Consider the following 24,252-nt stretch of genomic DNA (forward strand, 5'->3'; position numbering starts at 1 on the left):
TCGTTTTGGACATGTTGAGTTTCAGGTGACCATTATATACTAAAGTGGACATATTAGGCAGATTTTAGATACATGGTTCTGGAGTTCAGGAAAGAAGCTGTGGTTGATATAAATAAATTTAGCAGTTAAATTAGACAGTATTTAAAACCGTAACACAGGATGAGGTCACCTAAATTGAGTATATATAAACAAGAGAAGAAATTTAAAATGTGAACTCTTAGTTACTCCAATGTTTTGAGGAGCCAACAAGGAAACTCAGAAGAAGCAGAAAGACAGAAAACCTAGAGAAGAGTGTTGTCCCAAAATCTAGGGAAACCAGGTTTTGAGAACAACTATTTCAAATAATAACAATTGGTCAGGTGAAATGAGGACTGAAAGTTGACCAGTGGATTGACAACACAAATCATTGGGACCCTTGACAATGAAGTGGTGGGGACCCAAGCCTAACTGGATAAGTTCAAGAGAGAACAGGAAGTACAGAGTGGAGTCAGTACATATGCACAAGTCTTTCCTATTGGTGCAAGTGGAAAAGGAGTTTGTTTAGATCGGAGATTTTTTCAGCATGTTTGTTTGCTGATAGGGACTTCCTATATTTCAAAATGCCTAACTATACCACAGTTACACTCTGGATTAAAATCACAGCCCTGGACTATCTACCATACAATGGTATCCTCAGAAAGATAAAGTGTTTCTCTTTGTCTCTTCATTAGCTTTATAACAAAATTTTACTACATTTCTTGAGTCCTGGTCCTGTATCTCCTACATTAAATAGGCTTTTACTTTGCATTTTGCCTACTGTGCAAACCAATAGGAGAATGCCAGTTTATTTTATGTATTTCCTATTTTGCTAAATGTTTCTACTTCCAACTAAATTATTTTTGGCAAATTAGTGGCTTCTAGCAGCAAACAGGAATTCCTGTAGTAGAGGAAGGCAAGTTACTCAAGATGTTGGAGCTGAGTACAATATGTTTCCTTTGAAAAGAGTCACAAATTCAACTCATATCCTAGTAGCCAGTGCTCAGCGCATAACGCAAGAATTATTGGCCTCAATACCATCGAAATAAAATAAGCAAAACCCACTGCAATAGAACCTTCATATGGACTATTTAGTTTCCAAATGCTTAATGTAAAAAATAAATCATAGTTCCTAAGTGTTGCATGCCACTTGGACTTTTAGAACTCTGGAATGAATTAAATAGTTCCACATCACTTAACCAATGATCTGTTTATATTCTTTTTTGCCAACTTAGGAACAATGCTATTTCTTTCATATGCTAAACTCTATATTGTAGGTTCCAAATGACAATTTTGGTGTTTTGCTTTCTGAAGCACATACTTGGAGAATAAATGTTTTTGCCTGGAATTCAAAACATTTAATATTCATCATCTTTACTATGCAGTTCAATCAAGATATGAATAGTAATGTCTTCATCTTGTAAACAACTATTTTTCTAAGAGGATGCATAGGTAAGGGGGAGAAACCCATTTCATAAAATACAGCACCAGTGTGCTTCTGAGATAGCTAAAAATGGGAACAGACCCTGCAAACAGTTTGGATATCTCTCAGAGTACTCCAAACTTGGATGAATTTTTGTTATAAATCACCTTGATTAATGGAACACATTTGCTAAAGTGCTTTTGTAATAGCTACGCAATTCTTATGGCTTGAAAAACCCAACCTAAAAAACTGGTGGGGGTGAGGAAACCTTCAAAAATTACTGGCTTCTCTTTCAGAACCAATACTACCCCTGATCAGAAATAGTTCCCTTTCTTTGGTTCCCTTTCTTTTTAAAAACAATAAAGACAAATGCATTTTAGGGAAGTACAATTCGAGGCGATGGGAGTAGAAGTAATAATAGATAAGTAGAGGATATTTTAGGAGGAGAAGTAGTGGCATGGTAAGGAGTATAGATTCTGGATGGAGCCAGGCTACTTGTGTTTGAATTCCAACTGTTTCTCTCACTGTTTGAAATTGGGCATTTTATTTAACCTGCCTGTCTTTAATTTACCCATCTGTCAAATACTACTACTACCTACCTCATTGAGCTGCTATTGTGATGGTTAAATAAATTAACCCTTGTAAAGAGTTTCAACAGTGTCTGATACAGAGTAAACACATTTAGTGTTGGCCAATATTATTACAGTTATGTTTGTACACTTATAAAGATGCAAGCCAAAGTGAATGGGATACACCTGGAATAAAATGGCAGTGTCCTTTAATTTATCCATTCATCAACATAAAAATCAATGAATGTTTTTCTTAAATAGAATATTCAAAAAATGTATATCTTACAGTCCTCTGATTGTCTTTTCTGATTACTTAGCAGACATTTTATCTAATTCCTTTTGTCCTGATATTCCTCCTCTAATAACCCTTAAAAGAAATCAACAACATTGGTTTGGATACTATCATTTATGTTTTATTGTTCTCTCTGTTGACAAAACTATTTCTAGTCTCAAATATATGCAGAACTAAAGCAGTTCGAAGTGATTAGAACGTGTTATGAAATGATAACAGTCCTATGAAGGAGAAACCATTATATAAAAATCCGACATTTTTGAAGAATAAAAGCACAGTGTCCCTGATGAAGTCCATAGAAAAACAGATTACCTGATGCCATACTATCATTTTAAACATTATCACCATCAGCTAACAATCACTAATATGTTTAACATTATAGTAATAAACACCAAAAACATTTGCACAGCTGAACCATCGTCTATTATAGACGGTAAAAAAATAAACAGATCAATTATGTAATAGTCTATTGACCAAACTTACTCATAGGGCAATCAGAAGCTATTATAGTTCAAAATAAATTTAATCATATGCTTACATTGGAGATGAAGATAAAGGTAAAGTTAGTTAATAGTTGTAATAGGTATAATAATTTGATAGTGACATAAATTTTAAATAAAAGTTCAAAATTAAGTTATTATAAAACTAAGAAGAATATATGCTTAGTAAACAAAAGGCCACCCTTCCTCACCACAATCTCTGTCATACCATGTGTCCCCGAAAATAAGACCTAGCCAGACAATCAGCTCTAATGCGTCTTTTGGAGCAAAAATTGATATAAGACCCGGTATTATATTATGTTATATTCCCAGTCTTAAAGTAAAATAAGTATAATAAGTATAGTATAGTATAATAAGACCGGGTCTTATATTAATTTTTGCTCCAAAAGATTCATTAGAGCTGATTGTCCGGCTAGGTCTTATTTTCAGGGAAACATGGTAGCAGCCATATGACAGGGGAAAGGAGGTAACACATTACAGCTGCTCTCCACTCCCATTCCACTGCTCTTGCTCTTTTTTTCTAACTGGACAGGCAAGTTGACTAGACCAAAGGTATACACAATTTCTATTCTAAATATTTAAATCAGATTTTAAAAAACTAAAAACAGGTTTGATTTTATTTTACCAGATTTTCCTTTTAAAAAGTCAGTTGAAAGACTTTCTTGGCCACAATTCCAGATTGTATTTAGTTGTCACATCTCCTTTGTCTCCTCTGATCTATGACAATTCCTGTCTTGCCTTGTTTTCCATGACCTTGACATTTTTGAGTAGTGGTCAGTTATGTTGCAGAATGACCCTTATTTAGGGTTTGTCTGATGTTTTCTCATGATTCGACTGAGGTTATATCTTCTTTTGCAAGAACACCACAAAAGTGATGTGCCGTATGTACTTACAAGAAGCGGAGTACAGCATTAGGAATAGAGACAGTGGAAATGTAATGGCTGTGTGCGATGTCAGAGGGGTAGTGGATGGGGGGAGGGGGGTTCACACAATGTGAGGGATATAAATAATAAATGTCTAAGTATTACTTTGTCTTGTGCACCTGAAACTAATAAAACAAAAGAAGAATTTGTATCCAGAAAGCTTTAGCTCATATGTCAATCAGAGCCGTATTATAAATGACAAATGTTTCTCTAATAAAATAAAAGTTCTGTTAGGAAAAAAAAAAAGGTGATGTGCCCTTCTCAGTGCTTCAGTTCAGGGGCTACGTTATGCTGATGCATCTTGTTATTGGTGAAGTTAACCTTGATCACTCAGTTAAGGTGGTATCTGCCAGGTTTGTCTTCTATATAGTTACTATTTTTCCCTTTGTAATAAATATCCTGGGGAGAGATACTTTGAAACTATGCAAATATACTATTTTTCCTCAAACTTTTGCCTGGTATTTTGACATGCATTGGTGAATCTTGCCTACAACAATTATTACTGCGATGTTTATACAGGGTTTTCAAAAGAACTAAAACATAAAATATAATACCCAAATGGTTCTTGATACAAATATACTTAAATTCTACTGAATGCAGCACTTTAACTTATATTCAAAATACAAATGTTGTTTTCTTTTGTGTTTTCAATTAATGTTAATACACTATGATACCAATGAATAATATAATTAAAATGTTACTTACATAACTACGGCTTTTAAAGAAATCGGATGGACTATTGGTGAGGATTTTGTCTCCTTCCAACCCAATTACTCTTTTACAAATATTTGATTTTGGATCGCTTGGGCTTTTTGCAATCACAATGTCACCTCTGAAGGAAAAAAGTCAAAGAAATGACAGTGTTATTTATTAAGTATAAACACATGCATGGCATTGCTATAATACTTGTATACAACAACTTGAAGCCACACCCTTTATCCTCTCACAACAGACCCTCCCATACATTTACCAACTTTGAGAACCTTTGTGACTGACTTTTATGGGTTACAATCCAATAATGGGAGGGATGGAAAAGCTATTAGAAGATTCTAAAATTTCTATTAATTCCATAAGAATTATCTTCTTTCACTGTATCTACTATGTTTCTTCTGTGTCGAAAGTTTTAGAACCAAAACTATGGAAAAGCAATTCTATGTAAACACTACCAAATTACCTAAGTAAATTTTACCATCTAACCAGTAAGTACTACTGATGGGTACCTAGTTTCAGGAATAATTTGATGTTAATAATTAAGATGCATATATAGAAATAATATCAAAAGCCATAAATATAAAGGAAGATGATGGTTAAATCAGAAACCTAGTTATTGCTATATATATTAAAATTAATTCTAAACTTTTTGGTAGCCATGTCAAAAAAGAAATTATGATTAATTACATGGCAATCATTAACTAATAAAATTAATTTTAGTTTGGTAGGTAGAACAAAATTTTCCTTAACTAAATCAAAGAGGAATATACAAGAAAGATACTTATGTAAGGAAATAAAAGACACCACTCTGCATCAGAGATTTTATAGAAATCACAGAAACAGCACTCATAACAGATATTTCTTGAAGGTATTCTTGGTAAGAGTTGAAAGCTATTAAAACACTAAATTCTATAATTCAGAGGCAATTATCAGACTATCAGACTCATTTTTCGAAAATGGGATAAACTATTATATTTCCAATCAACCAGAACTATGTCAATGGAACTGTTCAGATGAACAAGTTCGCAAAGAGTATATAACATACTAACAAAGTGGATTTTGGCTACATTTGCAGAAAGAAATGTTTTCCGTGGGTATTTTATTCAGCTTAAGTTTTTCGACAAAATAATCAATATAACCCTTAAACTCTGCACTTGAATGACAACACAAAAGTCATACTCTGTCAAAGTGATTTTATAAAAAACAATATTAATGCAGGCTATATTTCTGGTGATCTAACCAGATTCATGCATATAGCTTAGATCAAAATACATATCCCTTTGACTCTCAACTCTTTCCAATAGGGTTTTGAAAGGAACTTGATAGAACTAAGACCTAAATTTTCTTTTCATTTATAGTTATAAACATCCATATTAATCTACTAGATTCTAAGCTTTTGCAAAGAAGCATCAATCTTATTCACCTTTACATTTTCTATAATGCACAACACATAAATTAGGTGCTCATTAACTATTCGTTGAAAGAATAAGTAGTAATGAGACTGTCACTGTCTCAAGTATGCCTTTGACTGAAAAGATATCGATGTGCGTTAGTACCAGATATGCAGACTTTCATTCTGCCTAAAATGGATGGCTATTCTATCTAGCTTTAGAAACAGGTAGCAAGCAAGAGTATCTCTTGCCAGGGGCTAGATTTCTCCTGAAATCTCAGAGTTCTTTTACAGATAAAAGAAAAAGAATACTCAGGGCAGTAATATTTTTCAAGTAGAAGTTACCAATTGACGACCTCTTTTGTAAAAGTTACTTTGGTATGTCCCATAAAAATACCAGATTTTGAGCTGTCTTTCAACCTAATGGGCCCCCTAAGTGAATAGAATACAAAAGAAACCTTCAAAGAATCTTAATTTACTGAATGTAGTTATTTGTATTACCCATCTGAATGCAGAGTATCAGAGAGAGAGAGAGAGAGAGAACCCTGAGCGATTCATTCAAAAACTATTTAGCCAACAAGTTTAGCTCTCCTTGTTACGGATGCTCAAGAACTATGAGAGTAAAATCATGTCGTTAGCATGGAAAGCAGAAGCTAGTCTTTAGGCTACATCTCCAATAAAACTAAGTCCTATATATTAGATTAACACAAATTAAAAAGAAAAGGAAGCTAGAACACAATCTGTTACAAGTTTTATTTTCTAACCCCCATATCTATTAATTAGGTATCTTGAAGTTGTTATGGGTGAAAGATCTGAAGAATTACCTAGGGACCATGCTAGACCATACAATTTAACCAAGAAATAGTTTCTATGTATAGAATCTAAGATTGTGATGGATCATTAAATACAAAGAACAGTTTTACACTATTCTTGATGATTTTTCAGGAATGTGAAACAGACTGTAGAAAAGGTCAGTAATAAAAGTGTCTAAACCTACTTATGCCATAAGCTAAATACCAGCTCGAGTGGTCAAATTTGTACTTAATAGAGATGAAACCTGGTATAAATTTATTTTTTTCAGAATTATGAAAAACTAACGGATCCAAAATTTTGGAGAATTAGAGAAATAACCTTTAGAAAATGCATTAAATTAATAATAATTTGACATCCATTAAGAAGGCATAATACTCATGAAGTTAAGTAGAATAAACAGTACCACAGAAATGAAAACACCATTTAAAGTTAAGATTTAAAAATTTTTTTAGTAGTAAACAATATTTTCCAGAGAGTTTTTCAACGTAATATAATTAATCAGGAAATGCATACTAGGAAAGGTTCCTGGTTCCTGGCTATATACCGTGCTGTAGTGTCAAAATCATCAGTGCTCCTCATAGGCTATAGAGAATGAGACAGTTATCAACAGAAATACAGGATTATTTAAAAAATTTAAAACCAATGATTTGGATATGTAATGTAGTTCCCAAGTCCCTAATTCTTGACTCAAAACATTCTAGCCACCCCTCCCCCCAAAAGAGTAAAGTAGGCTTCAAAGTACATTGTAAAAGGGCCTGCTCTCTATTTTGGACAATGATGCAGGAACATAATGACTCAAGAGACTATGCATGTGAGAGAAACTTAAAATTTCTCAAACTGAGAGAAAATATTTGAGTCAAAATTTTATCTAGCTGGTGATTAATTATTTATAAAAGTTTTTAAAGTTAAGAAACTGCAGACAAGACACAACGTGTATGTGTGCTGTCAAAATTTAATATATCTATGACAGAAATTTACCTTTGGATACCATAAAAATGTCGACTAAGATTTTCAGCAAAGACAACATCTGAATTTTGAATTGTAGGTTCCATTGATGGTCCGGAACACTGAAAAGAGAGGTAATTTTGTAATTTGAGTTGAAAATCTTTTTTTAATATAACAAATCATTTGAGCAGGCTTAAAAGAAAGAAAATCAAGCAAATGTTCATCAAGCTTGGAGGATAATTCATAACAAGCTGGCAGTTCCCAGATAAGTTCAACTCTACACAGTGGCCACCAAGTCTGGAAACACAGGCAAATATATTAAAAATGGTTTACTGATATTACATTATAATACATGAATAAAATAAGATTATCTATGTTTCCAAATTTTGGCCATCCTGTAGAATGTAAGCTCCATGAGGCCAGAGACTTGTTTCTTGTGTTCCCAGCTATATAACCAAGGTTAAGAACAGGGCTCATGAAGTTGATATTCAATAAATATATGTTGAATGAATAAATGAGTAATTTATTTTCTTGCAATTGTCAAATATCATCCATTGCCAATGATGGTGATTTATTAAGTGGTATCACACTATTCTCAATGAGTTGATATCTTTCTTTCTCTTCCAAGAGAATAGCTTACTCATTGATGGGGCTGCAAGTTATATTTTCTACTGAAAAATATGAGTATTTGCATAATGAGACTCACTTTAAGACTTTCATATTACTATGTCTTAAAACAATAATCTTCATATATACCTCAAAAACTGTAATAAATGATTATTGCCACCTAAAAAATCTAAATACAACAGTTCACTTATGCATACATAAAACTTTTTACTCAAAACTTCCTACCTAGGCAGAAAATAATAAAGAACACAATGGAAGTTTATATTTGCTACCTCTGTAGCCCACTTAAAGTACCAAATGTAAATTTAAAATATCAACAAGGGGAGTTTCAGTTAAATATATTTGTTTGCATCACTCTAGCTCAACTTGAGGTTGTATGACGGAATCTTTTAGGGTAAACCTGATAAAAACAGCAACACCACCAACAAAACCCACTGACTGGACATACAATCAATTATTTCATTTACATGACAAAAGGTTAGTACAGTCATGTTTGACAGATTCATAATGCAATATTAAGAAAAAGCACTGGTGGGGGGGCAGCCTTAACATTTTAATACTGACACAAGGCAGAATCATTTGTTTTAATGACAGTTAAACACAGTGATTAAGAATAGGAGTTTTGAAAACTGTTAAAGCGGAGATATCTGTGTTGAAATTCCAAATCTACTTACTAACTGTGGAACTGGAACAAGTTACTTAAGCTTTTTGAGCCTGTTTCATCATATATACACGTATAGTGGATTTCTAATAATTATCTCACGAGTATAAAGATTAAATATGTTAATAAGTGTAAAACATCAAATACATCCTGGGACACAGTAAGTAGCATTCAAAAAGTGGTATAAACTGTTAATATTATTATGAGAGTATTAATAGGGTCATTTGTACCCATCAGAAACAGAATACAGAACTATTTTTTAAATAATGGTTTTTATATCAGTGCCAATACAGACATTTTCCTACATCCCAAAATTTAGAAACATTTTGTTTTAACACTGTTAAATTCATTAAATTAATAATGTCAGTTATAATAAAGGGAAAAACATTTTCCTTCAATTTAAAAAATATATATTTTAAATTATTTTCTTGAATGTAAAAACTTACCATGACAACACCACCAACGTATTCAAAAGCACAATGAGCTATACAGCCATACTGAATAGTATAGCCAACAAGTCGAAAGGTTTTTCCCAGAACACCACGAAGCATAGTTCTATGTAGACTCTGCCACCATTGGCCTGATGGTAAATTTCAAAAAGTTTCATGAATAATACTATTTTAAAACACTTAATAGTTCTATTGTAAAATATTTTATAATAACCCAGACTGTACTATATGCCTACTACAGTTTGATGCAGAAAAGCAAGAGCTTATTTTCGTTTCTGCTAAAGATATTTTAAATGGCAAATTATAGCCACTTAATATTTTGATTTACTGAGCAGAGATTATATTCAAATCTCACTAGGTTAATATATGAATTAGATAACTAGTAGACTCTGAACTTGTCTGTTCCCTTTCATGCCCTGGTTATTTTTTGGTATTGAGACAGATACCTATGAAAAGATATTAACTCAAGTATTAATAGTTTTCCTATTGTTGCCTGCTATACATCAGTCTTTGTCATAAAATGATACAAAAGAGAAAGCACTAGAATAGGTGTATGAAAATTCAAGTAGTAAATTGGTTCTTTTATAAACTCATGTGATTGTCAATGAATGACTTAACCTCTCTGGGCCTTAATAAAATGGAAATATCTTACAAAATGGTACTGAGAATCAAATTCAATAATGTGAAAGTGCTTTGTAAATTATGAAGTTACATTCAGTTGTCAGCTCTTAACTACTGATACAATAATGAACACATAAATACTATGGAACAGCATGAAGAACCATATCAAGTACTTTAAAAGCTTTATAAATTTAAAACATTAATAATACTCATCTAAAATATTTCTAGTATCTGCCTTTTCCTTTCTATTTACCTGTTATCACTGTATTTCAAGCATTTCTCAACTCATGGCCTAAGGCTTAGGCCTAGGCTACTATGCACTGTTCTCAGATTTACTAAAACACATTGATAATAATAACAATAACAATAAGTAACACTTGTTCAATACTTGCTATATGTCAAGCTTTACACACTAACCTCTGTAAGGTAGATATTATTACCATGCTCATTTTGTAGATAACAAGTAGTAAACTTACATGCTGAATATCACAAAACTGGAAAATGGAGTCAAGAACTTAGCCTAGCCATTATGTTACACTGAATCCCGTATCACTCCTCTGCTCCCATAATCTCAGTGGCTCTCTATTGTATCAAATACAGATTAGACTCATTTTCAGGATCCTTGACAGATGGCTCCCACCCCATCCTCAGTTTCCAACCCGATCTTCCCTGATGCTCCTACGGGACCTATTCAATCATAAATGTCTGTAATTTAAGTAAACTTGGCCCAATGAAATTTACTTATGCCAACACCCATACCTCAGATATTCTTCATGATACCCACCATCTAATTTGTAATTCTTTTCCAAATGCTCCCAACAGGCAAGCTTGACTTTCTCCTTTGCATTCGTATAGTCCTTAATGTTCATTGTTTTAGGGTTAAGAACACTGTTTCTATAGTTGATCTGTGTGAGTCTGTATCCTGGCCCCAACACAGTTTAGCTGTGTGACCTTCCGGAGGTTTTGCCTCTGTAAGTCTGTGTCTTTATAAAATGGGCTTAATATCAGTACCTACCTCTGAGAGTTAGTGAGGATTACTCACATGCGATCAGACATGTAGTGTGTGTAGCAGAGTAATTCAGTAAACGCTAGTTACTACATCATTCACTTGGCAATCAGCAAATACTATATAACCTGACAACAGTAGTTGTATTTTCAAGTATCTAATTAAGTTTCTCACTAACTGATCTTTAAATACAATAATAGATATTTAGAACCTACAGTGTGGGACTATATTTTTTATTAGTGTTTTATTACTTATCAGTGTTCCTTCACCAATTTAACAGTTACTCTGTCTCTTCCCCTGACAAGTCTTCCCTGACACCATCCTCCAAATGTTACTTATGCTTTGTGTCACTCACCCACCTAAGCATACACTGATTATAATACTTATAATACTGACTACACAGTGCTGTTTACATCTTTTCCCTTATTACATACTATATTTCTTTGTATGTCTATGAACAGAGACTGTGCATTATTCATTTCTGAATCCTCAAAGAAGATAGTAAACAGGAGGCTTGTCTGACTGAATTAAAGAATGAATATTGAACCCAAATCTCCTATGCCTTCCACATTTTCAGTATGATAGAATAGTTATAATATTCAAAATGATGAACAGAAGACCATAGAGATTTCTGGTTAATGAAGAAACATGTTAATGTCATACTCACTGAAGAAATTCTCAGTAACATATTAAAAAGTCTTCTTATTAAGTCTTTCAGGTTATATGAAAAATAACTCCTCCCATCAGTAGGAACCTGGTTTACAGTGATAATTGATGCACTTTAAAAATGATTTTTAGAATTCAATAAATTAATAAAAAGCAGTGTTTAAAAATGAAAACACACCTTAATGGAGGCTCTATTATTTCAAACAGACTCTTCAGAGGAATTACAAATAATAGAAAAAACATTATCTATAAAGTTAACTGGGTTGTCTAAATATTACTTTGCTCCAACTATAAAGTTAGAGAAAAAGTAGGGGTAAGTCCTAAAGCTTAGCTTTGAAAATGTGATCGATGAGAATAAATCATAAAAAGTCGTGAAATGGATATTACATTTTAAAACTAAAATAGTCATGGGGATGTAAAGTATAGGGAATATGATATGGTAATAATTATGAATAATGCCAGGTGGGTACTAGACTTATGGGGGATCACTTTGTAAATCATACAGATGTCTAACCACTATGCTGTACACCTGATATTAATATAATGTTGAATGTCAAAAAAAAACTAAAATAAAAATGAGGTTATCTGATGTTAGAGAGGGGATGTATTATAAAAAAAGAGGAAACATATGGCACTTATCAAGAAGATATTGTTAATACAGATGAAAGGTGAAATTAGAAAAATCTACCAAAATTTAAATCATTTTGATTATTCAAAAATACTAACATAACTATACAATGGTTCTGATTCACTGAGAAGGCTTGCAATTAACACCCACTCAGAAGTAACTGGGGCTATAAACCCTTTTTTTTTTTTGATTACTCAGACAATGCCCAACTCCAAATACAATGCATGTTATGAAAAACTGTCTCATAAAATAATAAAATTAATAGATGAGGGTGATCAGAATAAGTTAACATTGTTTCTTCCCTACATATATTAGCAACAGAATGGAGTATAAAGTTACTTTGGATCTTGGTCTTTTAAGGTGAAAAGAGAGCTATGACACTATTTAGAGACAAATCTGAGGATAAAGACTATTTGGCTTTATGTTTCGAAATAGTGCAATGAGAAGCACTATTGAGAAATACTGAAATTGAGACTAATAGCTGATGGATACTTTTATTCTAAGAGAAATCTCAGAGTGGAAAGTAGCATTTGTATAAGATTAAATAAACCTCACACACTGCTGGTACTCAGCACTAGCAAAGTTAAGACAGAGGTTCCAGACCTCTGGTTTACATAGTTATTTCAAAGGGTCCATGAATCCATATGTGCATACATGTGCAGATACCTTCTGTTTGTCCCTTTAGATCCACTCTCCATCCTTCTCCATACTGCTCTGTGTCCTTGGGAAACTGACCTAGATGAACTACGTCCAGGTATCCCGGCATCCTTTCACTAAACCCAGCAGGAAGTCAGAGAAAGGAAGGGCTATATGTTTTCCTGGCTCCTCCCCTGTGGAGTCTTCTCAGGCTGGCCATGTCTTGGACCAACGGTCATTGAATCTCCAAAGGCAGCCTGCTGTACAGGAATCTCTCCTAGGTTCCTGTAACCTCTTCCTCTTCTGGTACCTTGAGGCCTCGCAGTGAAAACAACTCCCATGATGCTGGTTCCTATACTATCCCTGGTAATTCCTCTATGTACTACACATAACTTCATAATTAGTTTCTGTAAATAAGTCTTCCTTGAGTTATCCTAATTTGAGTGTATTAGCTGTTTACTATAAGGATCCTGGTGATACAATACACCACTTGCCAGATACTATGTTCAGCCCAGGAAATACAAAAGTGAAGATAATGCCTGCCCTTATAAAGCTTAGTTTATTGGAAGGACAGATAGGCTAGACTAAGTACACTGTTGGCAGTGAAGACGGAGAGAATGGACAGATCTGAGAAACTTAAGAGACAATCACTGGCAAGGAAAGGGAAGGAACAGGCTGACTCAACTTTCTGGATTGAGTAACTGGGTAAATGGAGATCTAGCCACATGGTTCTACTCATACCCACATTTGGGGTAGAAAACGAAGGGTCTAATTTTGATATGTTAAACTTGATATATTTGTGAGATATCCAAGTGGACATGTACGAGACTGGAGCTCTGGAGCTCAAAGGAAGTCTCAATCATGGGAAGTCTTAAAAAAAATAATGTCTGGCTCAGTGAGTATGTATTCTGCAAACAAACGAAAACTAAAAAAACAGAATTTAAACAAGTAAGGGATTTGGGTTTTTTTCCCCTTTTTCCCCTCTTTTTTCTTTTTCTTTTTTTTTTTTTTTTTCATTTTTTTCCACATGTAGGGTATTTGTTCATAGGAAGGCCACATGTTTTGTGCCACTTGTTACAATGACCCTGGATTACTGTTGGGTGTGTTGTAAACAGAGGAGCCATTTCTTCAGGCCCCCTGCTCTGAGCACACCCAAGGGGATTTATTTTTAACAATACTAGCTGCTACATCCAAGTTACAGGCAGGAATAAGGAATAAGTATCAAGAGTTTACTCTCTAATTTTTTGTCTTTTTATCCAGGAAAAACTACCTTCATTTCATCTACATTTAACTGGCCCAAACTATGTAACTAAATACAAGGGATGCTGGAAAATATTACTGTTTTCTTTATAAACTTTGTAGCACTATTTGACCTTCACATACAGTCAACTCTTTAGAAGTTTGGCTATGAAGGCAAGCTAAACAGGAGAGGCAAGGTTTTTATTCTCAAGAGGAGCCAATCAGTTCTTTACTGTGGACAGCTGTCTTATGCACTGTAAGACTTTAGCAGCATCCTTGGCTTTTAGATGCCAGTAGCAGCCCCTTTCCCAGTTGTGACAAACTAAAATGTCTGCAGACATTGCCAAAAATGTCCTCTGGGATGCAAAACTGCCCTCAAATTAAGAACCACTGCAGTAGAGTAATAAGAAGAATACAGTATTGAGCATGTTTTTAAAATATAGAAACACAGTAGCACATGCTTGAGAACCAATGGTAACAATCCCATACAGAGAAAGGCTAATGGTAAGAGACTTCTGCTGATGAGAGAGGAGGAAAATAAAGAGATGACTGAACACTGACTCCATCACAAGAGGAGGACTTCAATGCAAGTTTTTTTGACAGAGTGGTTAGCTTATACCAGATTAACCTTTCTGGTGAAAATAATAAAACAAATATAAAATCTGGATAAAATTTACCAATCCCCCAAAAAAAGATACAAAAACTGTAAAAGAAGTTAAAAGGTCATTATTAATAAATAAGTTTTCTCTACATAAAAAAAAATATGAATTAGTGTTTCTTGACATAAAATCAGTAGGCAAAAATTAAATGAATTTCTATATATTAGCAAAAGCCACTTAGAAAATGAAATTTTAAAATACCATGTATAACAGTACGAAAAAACATCAAATACTTAAGAAAAAAATCAAAGGAAACGTGTAAGACCTTTACAATACTGAGAGAAAATAAAGACCTAAACAAATGGAAAGATACACTGTTTATGGATTGGGAGAATTTTCTGTTATCAGTTATCCCTCAAATTGGTTTATAGATTCAGTGCAATTCCAGTGGACTTTTTTTTGTTTGTTTGTTTTTTCTGGTAGAAAATGGCAAGCTCATTGCAAAATGTGTATGGGAAAGACTGGAATAGTCAAGGCAATAAGTAAGAAAGACAAACCTGGAGGAACTTATTTCAGATATCAATGTTCACATAAGCTTACCAGTAAGACAGTACTGTATCAGGGTAAATCTAGACAAACAGACCAATGGAACCGAATCAACAGACCCACACATATACGGCTGTCTGATTTACAGTAAAGGTTCTAGTCCAATTCAGTGAGAAAAGGATAGTCTTTTCAGTAAATGGTGCTGTGTCAACTAGATATGCATATTGAAAAAAACAAAAAACGACCCATAACCTCACCAAATACAAAAATTAATTTGAGATGGATTACAGATATAAATATGAATGGTAAAGCAATAAAACTTTTAGAAAAAAACTGGAGATTATTTTCATTACTTGTGGGTAAGGCTAATATTTCTTAAACACAATCTAAAAACATCCAAAGAGACTAATCAATTTGATTATATTAAAATTAGAAACTTCTGTATAAGAAAAACACCATTAAAAAAAAGACAAAAAAGCTCACTAATCATTAGAGAAATGCAAATAAAAATCACAATAATATACCACCACCTCACTCTGGTCAGAATGGCTATAATCAAGAAATCAACAAACAACAGGTGTCGGCAAGGATGTGGAGAAAAGGGAACCCTAGTGCATTGTTGGTGGGATTGCAGATTGGTGAAGCCACTATGGAAATCAGTTTGGAGGTATCTCAAAAGACTGGAAATGGAACTACCTTATGACCCAGCAGTTCCACTCTTAGGTAGCTATCCAGAGAAATCCAAGACGCTAATTTGAAAAAAATCCATATGCACCCCAATTTTTATTGCAGTGCTATTTACAATAGCCAAAACTTGGAAAAACCGAAATGCCCATTGGTAGATGACTGGATTAAGAAGCTGTGGTACATTTATACAATGGAGTATTACTCAGCTATAAAGAATGAAATCATACCACTTGCAACGATATGGATGGACCCAGAGAACATTATGCTAAGTGAAATAAGTCAGTCAGAGAAAGACAAACACCATATGATCTCTTATATGTGGAATCTAAAGAACTGAATAAATGAGCAAACTAAACAAGAATAGTCTCAGAGATATAGAGGAAAAACTGATGGTTGCTAGAAGGGAGAAGGTTGGAGCTAAGGAAGAAGGGGAAGGGATTAGCATAAACTGGTAACCACAATATTGCCACGGGGACATGAAAGACAGTTTGGGGAATATAATCAATAATATAAAGTTTCTGTAAGGTGTCAGATGGGCACATGTCTTATTAGGGAGAACACTTCATGGACGGTGTAGATGCCTGACCACTGCACTGTACACCTGAAGCTGAAGTTGCATAATACTGTATGTCAACTATAGTTTTATATATATATATATATATAGTCACGGGATATGGAGTATAGCATAGGGAATAGAGCCAATGGAATTGTAATAGACATATATGATGTCCGAGGGGCAATAGATTGGGGGAGAGGGATTATTACTTTGGGAGGGGTGAAATGTCTAACTATTGCATTGTTTTGTCCACCTGAAACTAATTAAAACAAAACAAAACAAAACAAAACAAAACAAAAAGGCAATCCACAGACTGGAAGAAGATAGCTATATCTATTTAGATAGATATAGTGATATCTAAATTGATATACATCTGGTAAAGGCACATCTGGAATATACAGAGAATGCCAAAAAAATGTATACACATTTTAAGAAAGAAAAAGCCTATTAAAATTGTAATATTCAATATATACCAATAACACAAGATGAATATTAAGTCGTGTGTATATATTTTTTGGCACCCCCAGTACAGAGAATTCTATCATATCATTAAGAAAAAGACAGAAAACCTAAAAAATTAAGCAAAAAACTTAGATTCACAAGGGAGGATATCTATATGGTTGATGAGAATATGAAAAGCTCATGATCATTTGTCATCAGGGAACTGCAAATTAAAAACAAAACGAGACATACGAGTATAAAACCACCACAGTGGTTAAATTAGAAACAATATGAAGAGCTGAAAAAGATGTGGAGCTGCTAGAACTCTCAGTCACAGCTGGTGAAAGGATAAATTTACACAACCACTTTTGAATACTGTTTGGCAGTATATACTAAGCTAATACACACCCCGTGATTCAGCAACACTACTCCAATTCATACGCCACAGAAAGAAATGTTTATGTTCACCAAAAGATGTGTATGGTAATATTGATAGCAGCTATTTCATAATATCCCAAAACTATAAACAAACTAAATGTTAACGAATTCTTACTCTACCTAAGAAACAGAATTTGTTACTTTTTATTCCCTATCAAACATTTTTTAAAAACTGAGTAATGTAGAGAACCAGTTCCTGTAGAGGGGAGTCTATGTACTCTATCAAATAATTAATAGAAAAGCTAGGAAAAAAGAAATAAAACTTAAAAATTATGACTGTATCACATAATATAGAAAAAATGTGCAATAATCCACCCAGAACACTTTTAAGAGGTTGTTTAAAACATAGTGTAACTTCATATAAAGCTGTCACAAGAGAGCAAGGTTAATATCTACTTTCAACAGTTATCTACGTTATGGATAAAAAGGTTTCTTCCTATAACATAGTTAGAAAACACTATTTGGAATGTAGATCATAATGGCTCCTTTTCAATACACATAAAAAACATCCTCAAATACCAACCAAAATAACAGCAACAAGAACAAATACTTAAATATCAGTCCTTGCTATGTGCCAGGCACTGTTCTAATATCATTAACTCATTTAATTCTTACAATAACCCTGTGAGAACTTAAGTATCTCATTTACAGCTAAAGAAACCGAGGGACAGAGTTTAAGGAACTATTCATAACCACAAAGCTCATAAGCAAAATGAGGCAGATGGGCTCCAAAGTCCACTACTATGCCCTACTGCCACTCAGTCAAAAATGAAATAAATTTGCTGGAAATTATAAAATAGGCATGGGAAACAGGTTAGACTGATGTTTAAACTAGCTAAAAAGATGCAGCAGAGTAAACTCTAAAAGCTGAAAAGAAACTAGAGGTTTCTCCATCTTAGTAGTTTCTCAGAATCGGGGTCCAAGCCTAAGAGCTTGATTTATATCTGACCATCGAAAGAGCCTTAGAGTGATTTCAGAATACCCAAAGCCACAAAGAAAACATCCACCTGATTGTTCAGGTCTGGAATTCCTTTTAAAAGAATAAAAAGCATTTTGTTTCAGAAGTAGAAAAAAAAAAGTAAAGTGTCCTTATTGAGACCACCACTTTACAGAAATGCATTCATTTAAAATTATAAGCAGCCAATCAAAGAAGTGACTACTGTCATATTTCTTTTACGTTAATAAGAAGAACAGTTAGTAATATATTAGCATTTAAAGAAGTGTTCACATTAAGAAAAGGTGAGGAGAGAGAAGGAGATGTGAAGCAGAACACGAATCCTAACATAGATTTGCTACACATTCCTTCATTTGGACAAGACAGCAGACTTAGGACATTCCTGAGACCTCTGTAATTTCTCAAATTCAAGAATACCTTCACAAAATACATTTTTCCCATATAATAATATATATAAAGTAACCGAAAGATGTATGTCCATTTCAGACCCTGAAGGGAGGTTATTGTGACTAGGAGACAACAACAAAGACTCATTAAGACATGGATGCTGAGTGATGCACTCTGCTCAATAGCTAAATAATTCACTCACACAGCAGCCTCTCTATCAAAGTAATTCAAATTCCTGCCATTTCAAAATCACCTTCAGGGCTGCTCATGAATTGTTCAAATCTATAATGTTAAATCTACTGTAAGACTAGTACAGAGGATTTTTTTTTCTTTCAAATTTTCTAGAACTGCAAATTCAAGGAGTTCTGATCCCCATAATCTACAAAGATTTTATTTAAACCTATTTATTTTGATTCACTGCCAGAGGAAATAATTGCCATTACTTTAAGTTTTAAAGTAGTGAATGCTGTTTTAAATCTAACTGCAGCATCAAAATAACCTGAGAACTTAATTCAAAATACAAATTCCCAGCCTCCCATCATAGAGCTAAAGAATGACAATCTGTGGGAGCGAGCCTGCAGGATCTGTAGCTTTAATAAGCTCCCAGAAAGGATGCCCAGTAAAGGACTTTGTGCTGTCCTTTGAGACCACTGAGACATACTCAACATTTTCAGAAACTTGACAAAATTTAACCATTCATTATTTTTTAACCAAATGTTAACTTTGAGATAATTTTAGAAATTTTTATCAAATAAACTTTATAATGCTAATATTTCAGTGATTTTTGAAGTTTACTTTTTATGTGTCCAAAATCAAAACTCATTTTATGTTTATAAAGCATAAGCAGTTGACACTTTTAATATAATTTAGTACCAGCTTCCAAACAATGAAATAAATACCAAAACCACCTCATTCATCCACTAATAATCCCCCAATGGCTATATGATCCATCTATTTCAGAATATACAAGTTGTACAAGCAATAGTTGAAGGATATGCATTCAAATGGAAGAAATATCACTTAGCATAATCATTGATTAGCTGTCACTGTGCCAGTCTACAGTTCATGCAAGGCCCTTTATTTAGTACACTACTAAATCTTATAAATTACCAAAAGAGAAAATAAGAGTTTGTCATCTCTTAAAAAACTCAAGAATTCCTACGATTGGCATCCAGTTCTTTTGTTACACCAGACTGTCTTTTAAAAAAAGGTTTTCTTCTCATTTCTTTTACCCTGCATCACTTTCTCTTACCTCCAAACATACCTCCCTTAATTCTTATTTACATCATTGTGAGTCACTTGTGTAATAAATTAAGTTAGTATTTATAGCTTTGAAAGATAAGCCAAATTTCTTATAAGTTAACAATAAGGTATTAAGTTCAAGTAACTATATCTGCCTGAAAAGAATGTATATCATTTCGAAGACCTTATATGTTTACAGTGAATTTAATTAAGATGAGTTTATTTGGGACTTTCCAAATAAGGAAATAACCATCTCTAATCAAATAAGAATAATGCCCAGGATAGAGAAGGATAAAATACTAACTCTCGAGTCATTCAGTAACCAACTGAATAAAAAGCAGAAAAGTAAACAGTGACCACGTTTAATAAAAGCTTTGAGATAAATTCTGTTTTGAAAGAAAAGCAACTTTTAAAAATTATTATATAGTAATATTAACTGCCTTAGAAAGTTATCCTAAGAAAGTACACTACCTGACAAATTAGACATGAACCAAATGTTTTATATTTAAAATATAAGTAATTATCAGGATAAGAAAAATATTTCACACTGCTTATTTCATAGATAAACCTTTTCATTAGATAGAATTTTAAATAAACAGCTTTTCCGATAGTAAAAATACAAACAGAAGACTAACGAAGTGCTTTATAAACTAACATAGTGCAGTTCAGTAGAAATATTAAGCTTTCTCATTCATTTTAAATGTGAAAACAAATGAAGAAACACATTCTGGAATACAATAGCTTGGACCTGGTTAAAACAAAACCCATGAAGAATGCTGTTTGCTAAGTAGGTTTGATCAAAGATCTCTACATAAATTTATTATATTGTACTTTTTATTTTTCTAATAAAGACCTCATATGGAGAAGAATAAAATGTTCTATATGTAAACAGAGGTGACAAGTAAATTAATACATTGTGCATAAAGGATGATTATATTTTAGTTATTCTTACAATTTCAAAAAGTATTTCACTCACTTATATTTAGTTAAGATTTCAGAGTTTAAAAACATTAAGTTTAAGGTTTTCTAATCTGTTTTTTAAAATACAAAGCTACTAAATAAAAAAAACAGTAAGATAAAAATCAAGTTCAATGAATAAATATTGTAAAAGTAAGTACTCTGGGATCATAACACTGACAACACTAATTATCTTTTCTAGTCTTGGCAGTTATGTTGCATACTGTTTGGGTGACTGATGGGATAATTTCACTTCATTTTCTCTCAGTTTATTCTGGGCCATGTAAGAGAAGAATATTAAAATAATTAACACCTCTAAACAAAGTACTTGATAAAGTTTTTAGTTGAAACAAAATGCTGAAAAAATAATCCTCAATTAACTAATACATGATTCTAGAGCAAATAATTAAACCATCTGCTAAAGGAAAACTTTGACTACGAATTTTTTATTTAAAAAACTAAGACTACGCAGTATTAACATTAACTATTTTAGGACTTTTACATACTAAGACCATACACTTTCACAAAGAGCCCTTTTCATCAGCAGTGTGAGCTAGCATTACCTTAATTATAAAAAACATGTGCCCATGTATTTTTATATCATTAAATGTTTTATTTATAAAAACAATCAGCAGGAATCTAAGTAGTCATAAACAGGAAAAATATATGATAAAACAAATTATTCCAATTCCTCACACCTAGAGACATTTAATTTAATTTATTGATAATGGCCTTATATCCAAAAGAACACTAAAATATTTAAATTAATATTTAACCTCAAATAGAAATCTTCACCAATAACAAATATATTACATCACTCAACTAAAAAAAGTATAAAAGACATTATTAATCAAGTTTTCTACTTGAACATTTTAATAAATTTTAAGTCATACAGAGTTTATAATTTATATATGTCTTACATAAACTATAAGTCAAATAGCTTATACGGCTACATATTTTAAATAATTAATAGAAAGCATATTCTTTGCCTTGATCACCTGATTTTTGGTTGTTGTTTATAAAATTAATCACAGTTAGCAGGATAGAAATCGCTTTGAGCTTCATGAATGACATCCAAGAGATGGGAAAGGATTAGTTCTCAGTTGCTGCCAGTTATAGCGCCAGGTGGCTTTTTCTGCAGTGAAGGTGTTACCGATAATCCCATTACACTGGTACTAAATCTTGCAGACATCAAAATTATCACCAAGGTTCCTTTTCATCCCATCCTTTCCAAATGACTGGAAGTCGCTTCACCTGAAAGAAGTCAAATCCACATGCAGCTGCTGTTTTAGCAGGCAGCAAACTCCCTGAGAATGCTAGTCGTGATTCAATTTTGCTGTGCCGGTGGCCCCCTATTCCCTGTCCAATAATACATCTGTTTAAAAATCCTACAGCTACAAATCAAGTTTAATCCTACCAGGGACCTCATGTTGGTCTTGTCTTCCAAAAAGGCAGCAGGTTCTGCTGTCTATCTTTGCTAGCGTCTGGGGAATACCCTTTAAATCCCAGCCCTACTTAGAAGAATAAGCTAAGGATCACAAAACATGACCTCAAAAACCCTGATATGACTATATTCTGACCCAGAGGCATTCATTCTAGGTGAAGATTAGAACTTTGCATAATAAGATTACACAGCAAGTGAATGATATCAAGGGACTATCCATATGCAGCCGCCTGGTTTTCTATAGACAGCCTGTGCTCTGCAATATGCAGTGCAGACGAAAAAGAGCTTGGTCTTTCTAGCTGAAATAAAATAGATTCACATAAATTAGTTGGCCATTTCCAGATTCCTAAATCCCCTATTACATCTTTTATTGACAGTTCCTGTGAGGATAGCACAAATGTTATTCCTTTTTAGTCTGTGCTTCTATAACAATCATGCTCTGTAATTGAAATGTACATAGATTATGGCTCAAAATTAACATCTTGTTTGCTGTAATCTTGGATTACAATTCACTGTGTACATAATAAAATTAGGAAATCAATGGATGGATTTATCATCTCCAAGAAACTAGAGCTATTGTTTAAAGAGTAGTTTAACATTTTGTGCCAATGCTTTCAATGCAGAAATCGCAGACAGAAGTCAATAAAAACTTAAGTGAGTGAGAGAATACAACAGGCATCAGCCAACATCTACATAAAAGTTAGATTACATAAAAATTAGCTGATTTCCCTCAAAATTTAGAAAATATGAAAAATTCACAGATCTCATGAACATACAATTTTCTCTCTAAACCATACTTGAGCAAGAAGGTTAATTACACATAAGAAGGTCTCTACTTTTTATAAAGTACAGTAGCAGTATTTTATATAAGTCGCCTTGATCATTTTATACGTTAAGATATATGAATCAATTTCAAATCAATTATAACTCAAGATTTTATAATTCTTAACTATATGTTTTTAAAGTACTTAGTGAAGTAAATCTTCCTTATATTTTAATATATAGAGAGCATTTAAAATGTATAGTATGCTAGATATTTAGAAAACAATATGTTCAGCTTTTTTCTTCTAAAGAAGTTTAAAGCTACACCAGATCTAAGCAAACTTATATGAAGAGATTCATATACATTCACACAAACACCTATACAGAAAAATTCTAAGAATGCAAGGAGGAAATCTCAACTTTATATTGAAAAATAGGTATTAAGGATTGCCGTGGGATTCTTGTAAAATTAAGCTCCTTGGTATACTTATTTGACAAGTCTGATTTGCCCACAATTGCTGAGGAACATACCACATCCATAATATTATCCATTATCTCTTTATCATCACAATATCTTTCAGCATATCTGAACAATATTTGATAAGTACTCAGGAATCAGGTGACACAATTCTGATTTTGAGTATTAATCAGACAGATATATACCCATAGTATAAGTGGTAGAGCTATAAAAAAAACTGTAATTTCAACTACATTGCACATGAATACTCTTTGATTACTCTGATTAGGATATTACTAGAAAAATAATGAGAAATGCAAAAAATACACATTTCTGCTATATTTATAAGTAATACTTTAGCGCGATACTGTTCAATAAAGTAGCCACTAGCTACATATACTATTGAGCACCTGAAATGTGACTAGTCTAAATTGAGATGTATTGTAAGTATAAAATACACATAGGGCTTTGAAGATTTAGTACAAAAAAAAGTAAGATATTTTATATTGATTACATGTTGAAAAGATAATATTTTAGGTATAGTGGGTTGAAAACATATGCGACTCTCATATTTCTATTGGACAGCACCGCTTTAGTAGATTACACATTTTCAATAATATATTCTTAAACTAAGTGAAATTGTATAATAAAAATATTAAAGCAAAGG

At 32.9% G+C, this 24,252-nt stretch overlaps 1 protein-coding gene and 1 non-coding gene across 4 annotated transcripts in view; both read right to left on the minus strand.

Annotated features, from left to right (window-relative positions):
- The window catches only part of IMMP1L (inner mitochondrial membrane peptidase subunit 1), a 69,578-nt gene that overhangs the window by 16,850 nt on the left and 28,476 nt on the right, over positions 1–24,252 (minus strand). For 2 of the 3 annotated variants that reach the window (XM_019738522.3, XM_088789503.1), the window contains exons 3-5: positions 9,316–9,449; positions 7,615–7,703; positions 4,428–4,554 (exon numbers count right to left, since the gene is read on the minus strand). In XM_019738522.3, coding sequence (XP_019594081.3) covers positions 4,428–4,554; positions 7,615–7,703; positions 9,316–9,449 — 350 coding nt within the window. Of the gene's footprint in view, positions 1–4,427; positions 4,555–7,614; positions 7,704–9,315; positions 9,450–21,920; positions 22,177–24,252 lie in introns of all 3 variants that reach the window. The other variant, XM_019738521.3, reaches the window with a different exon arrangement.
- Positions 13,901–14,030, minus strand: LOC141572591 (small nucleolar RNA SNORA11). The gene has a single exon (XR_012497914.1). It is a non-coding gene; the product is annotated as a small nucleolar RNA SNORA11 (small nucleolar RNA).

This window comes from Rhinolophus sinicus, chromosome 14 (assembly GCF_057876585.1).
Source record: "Rhinolophus sinicus isolate RSI-liver-muscle chromosome 14, RSI-T2T, whole genome shotgun sequence".
NCBI lineage: Eukaryota > Metazoa > Chordata > Mammalia > Chiroptera > Rhinolophidae > Rhinolophus > Rhinolophus sinicus.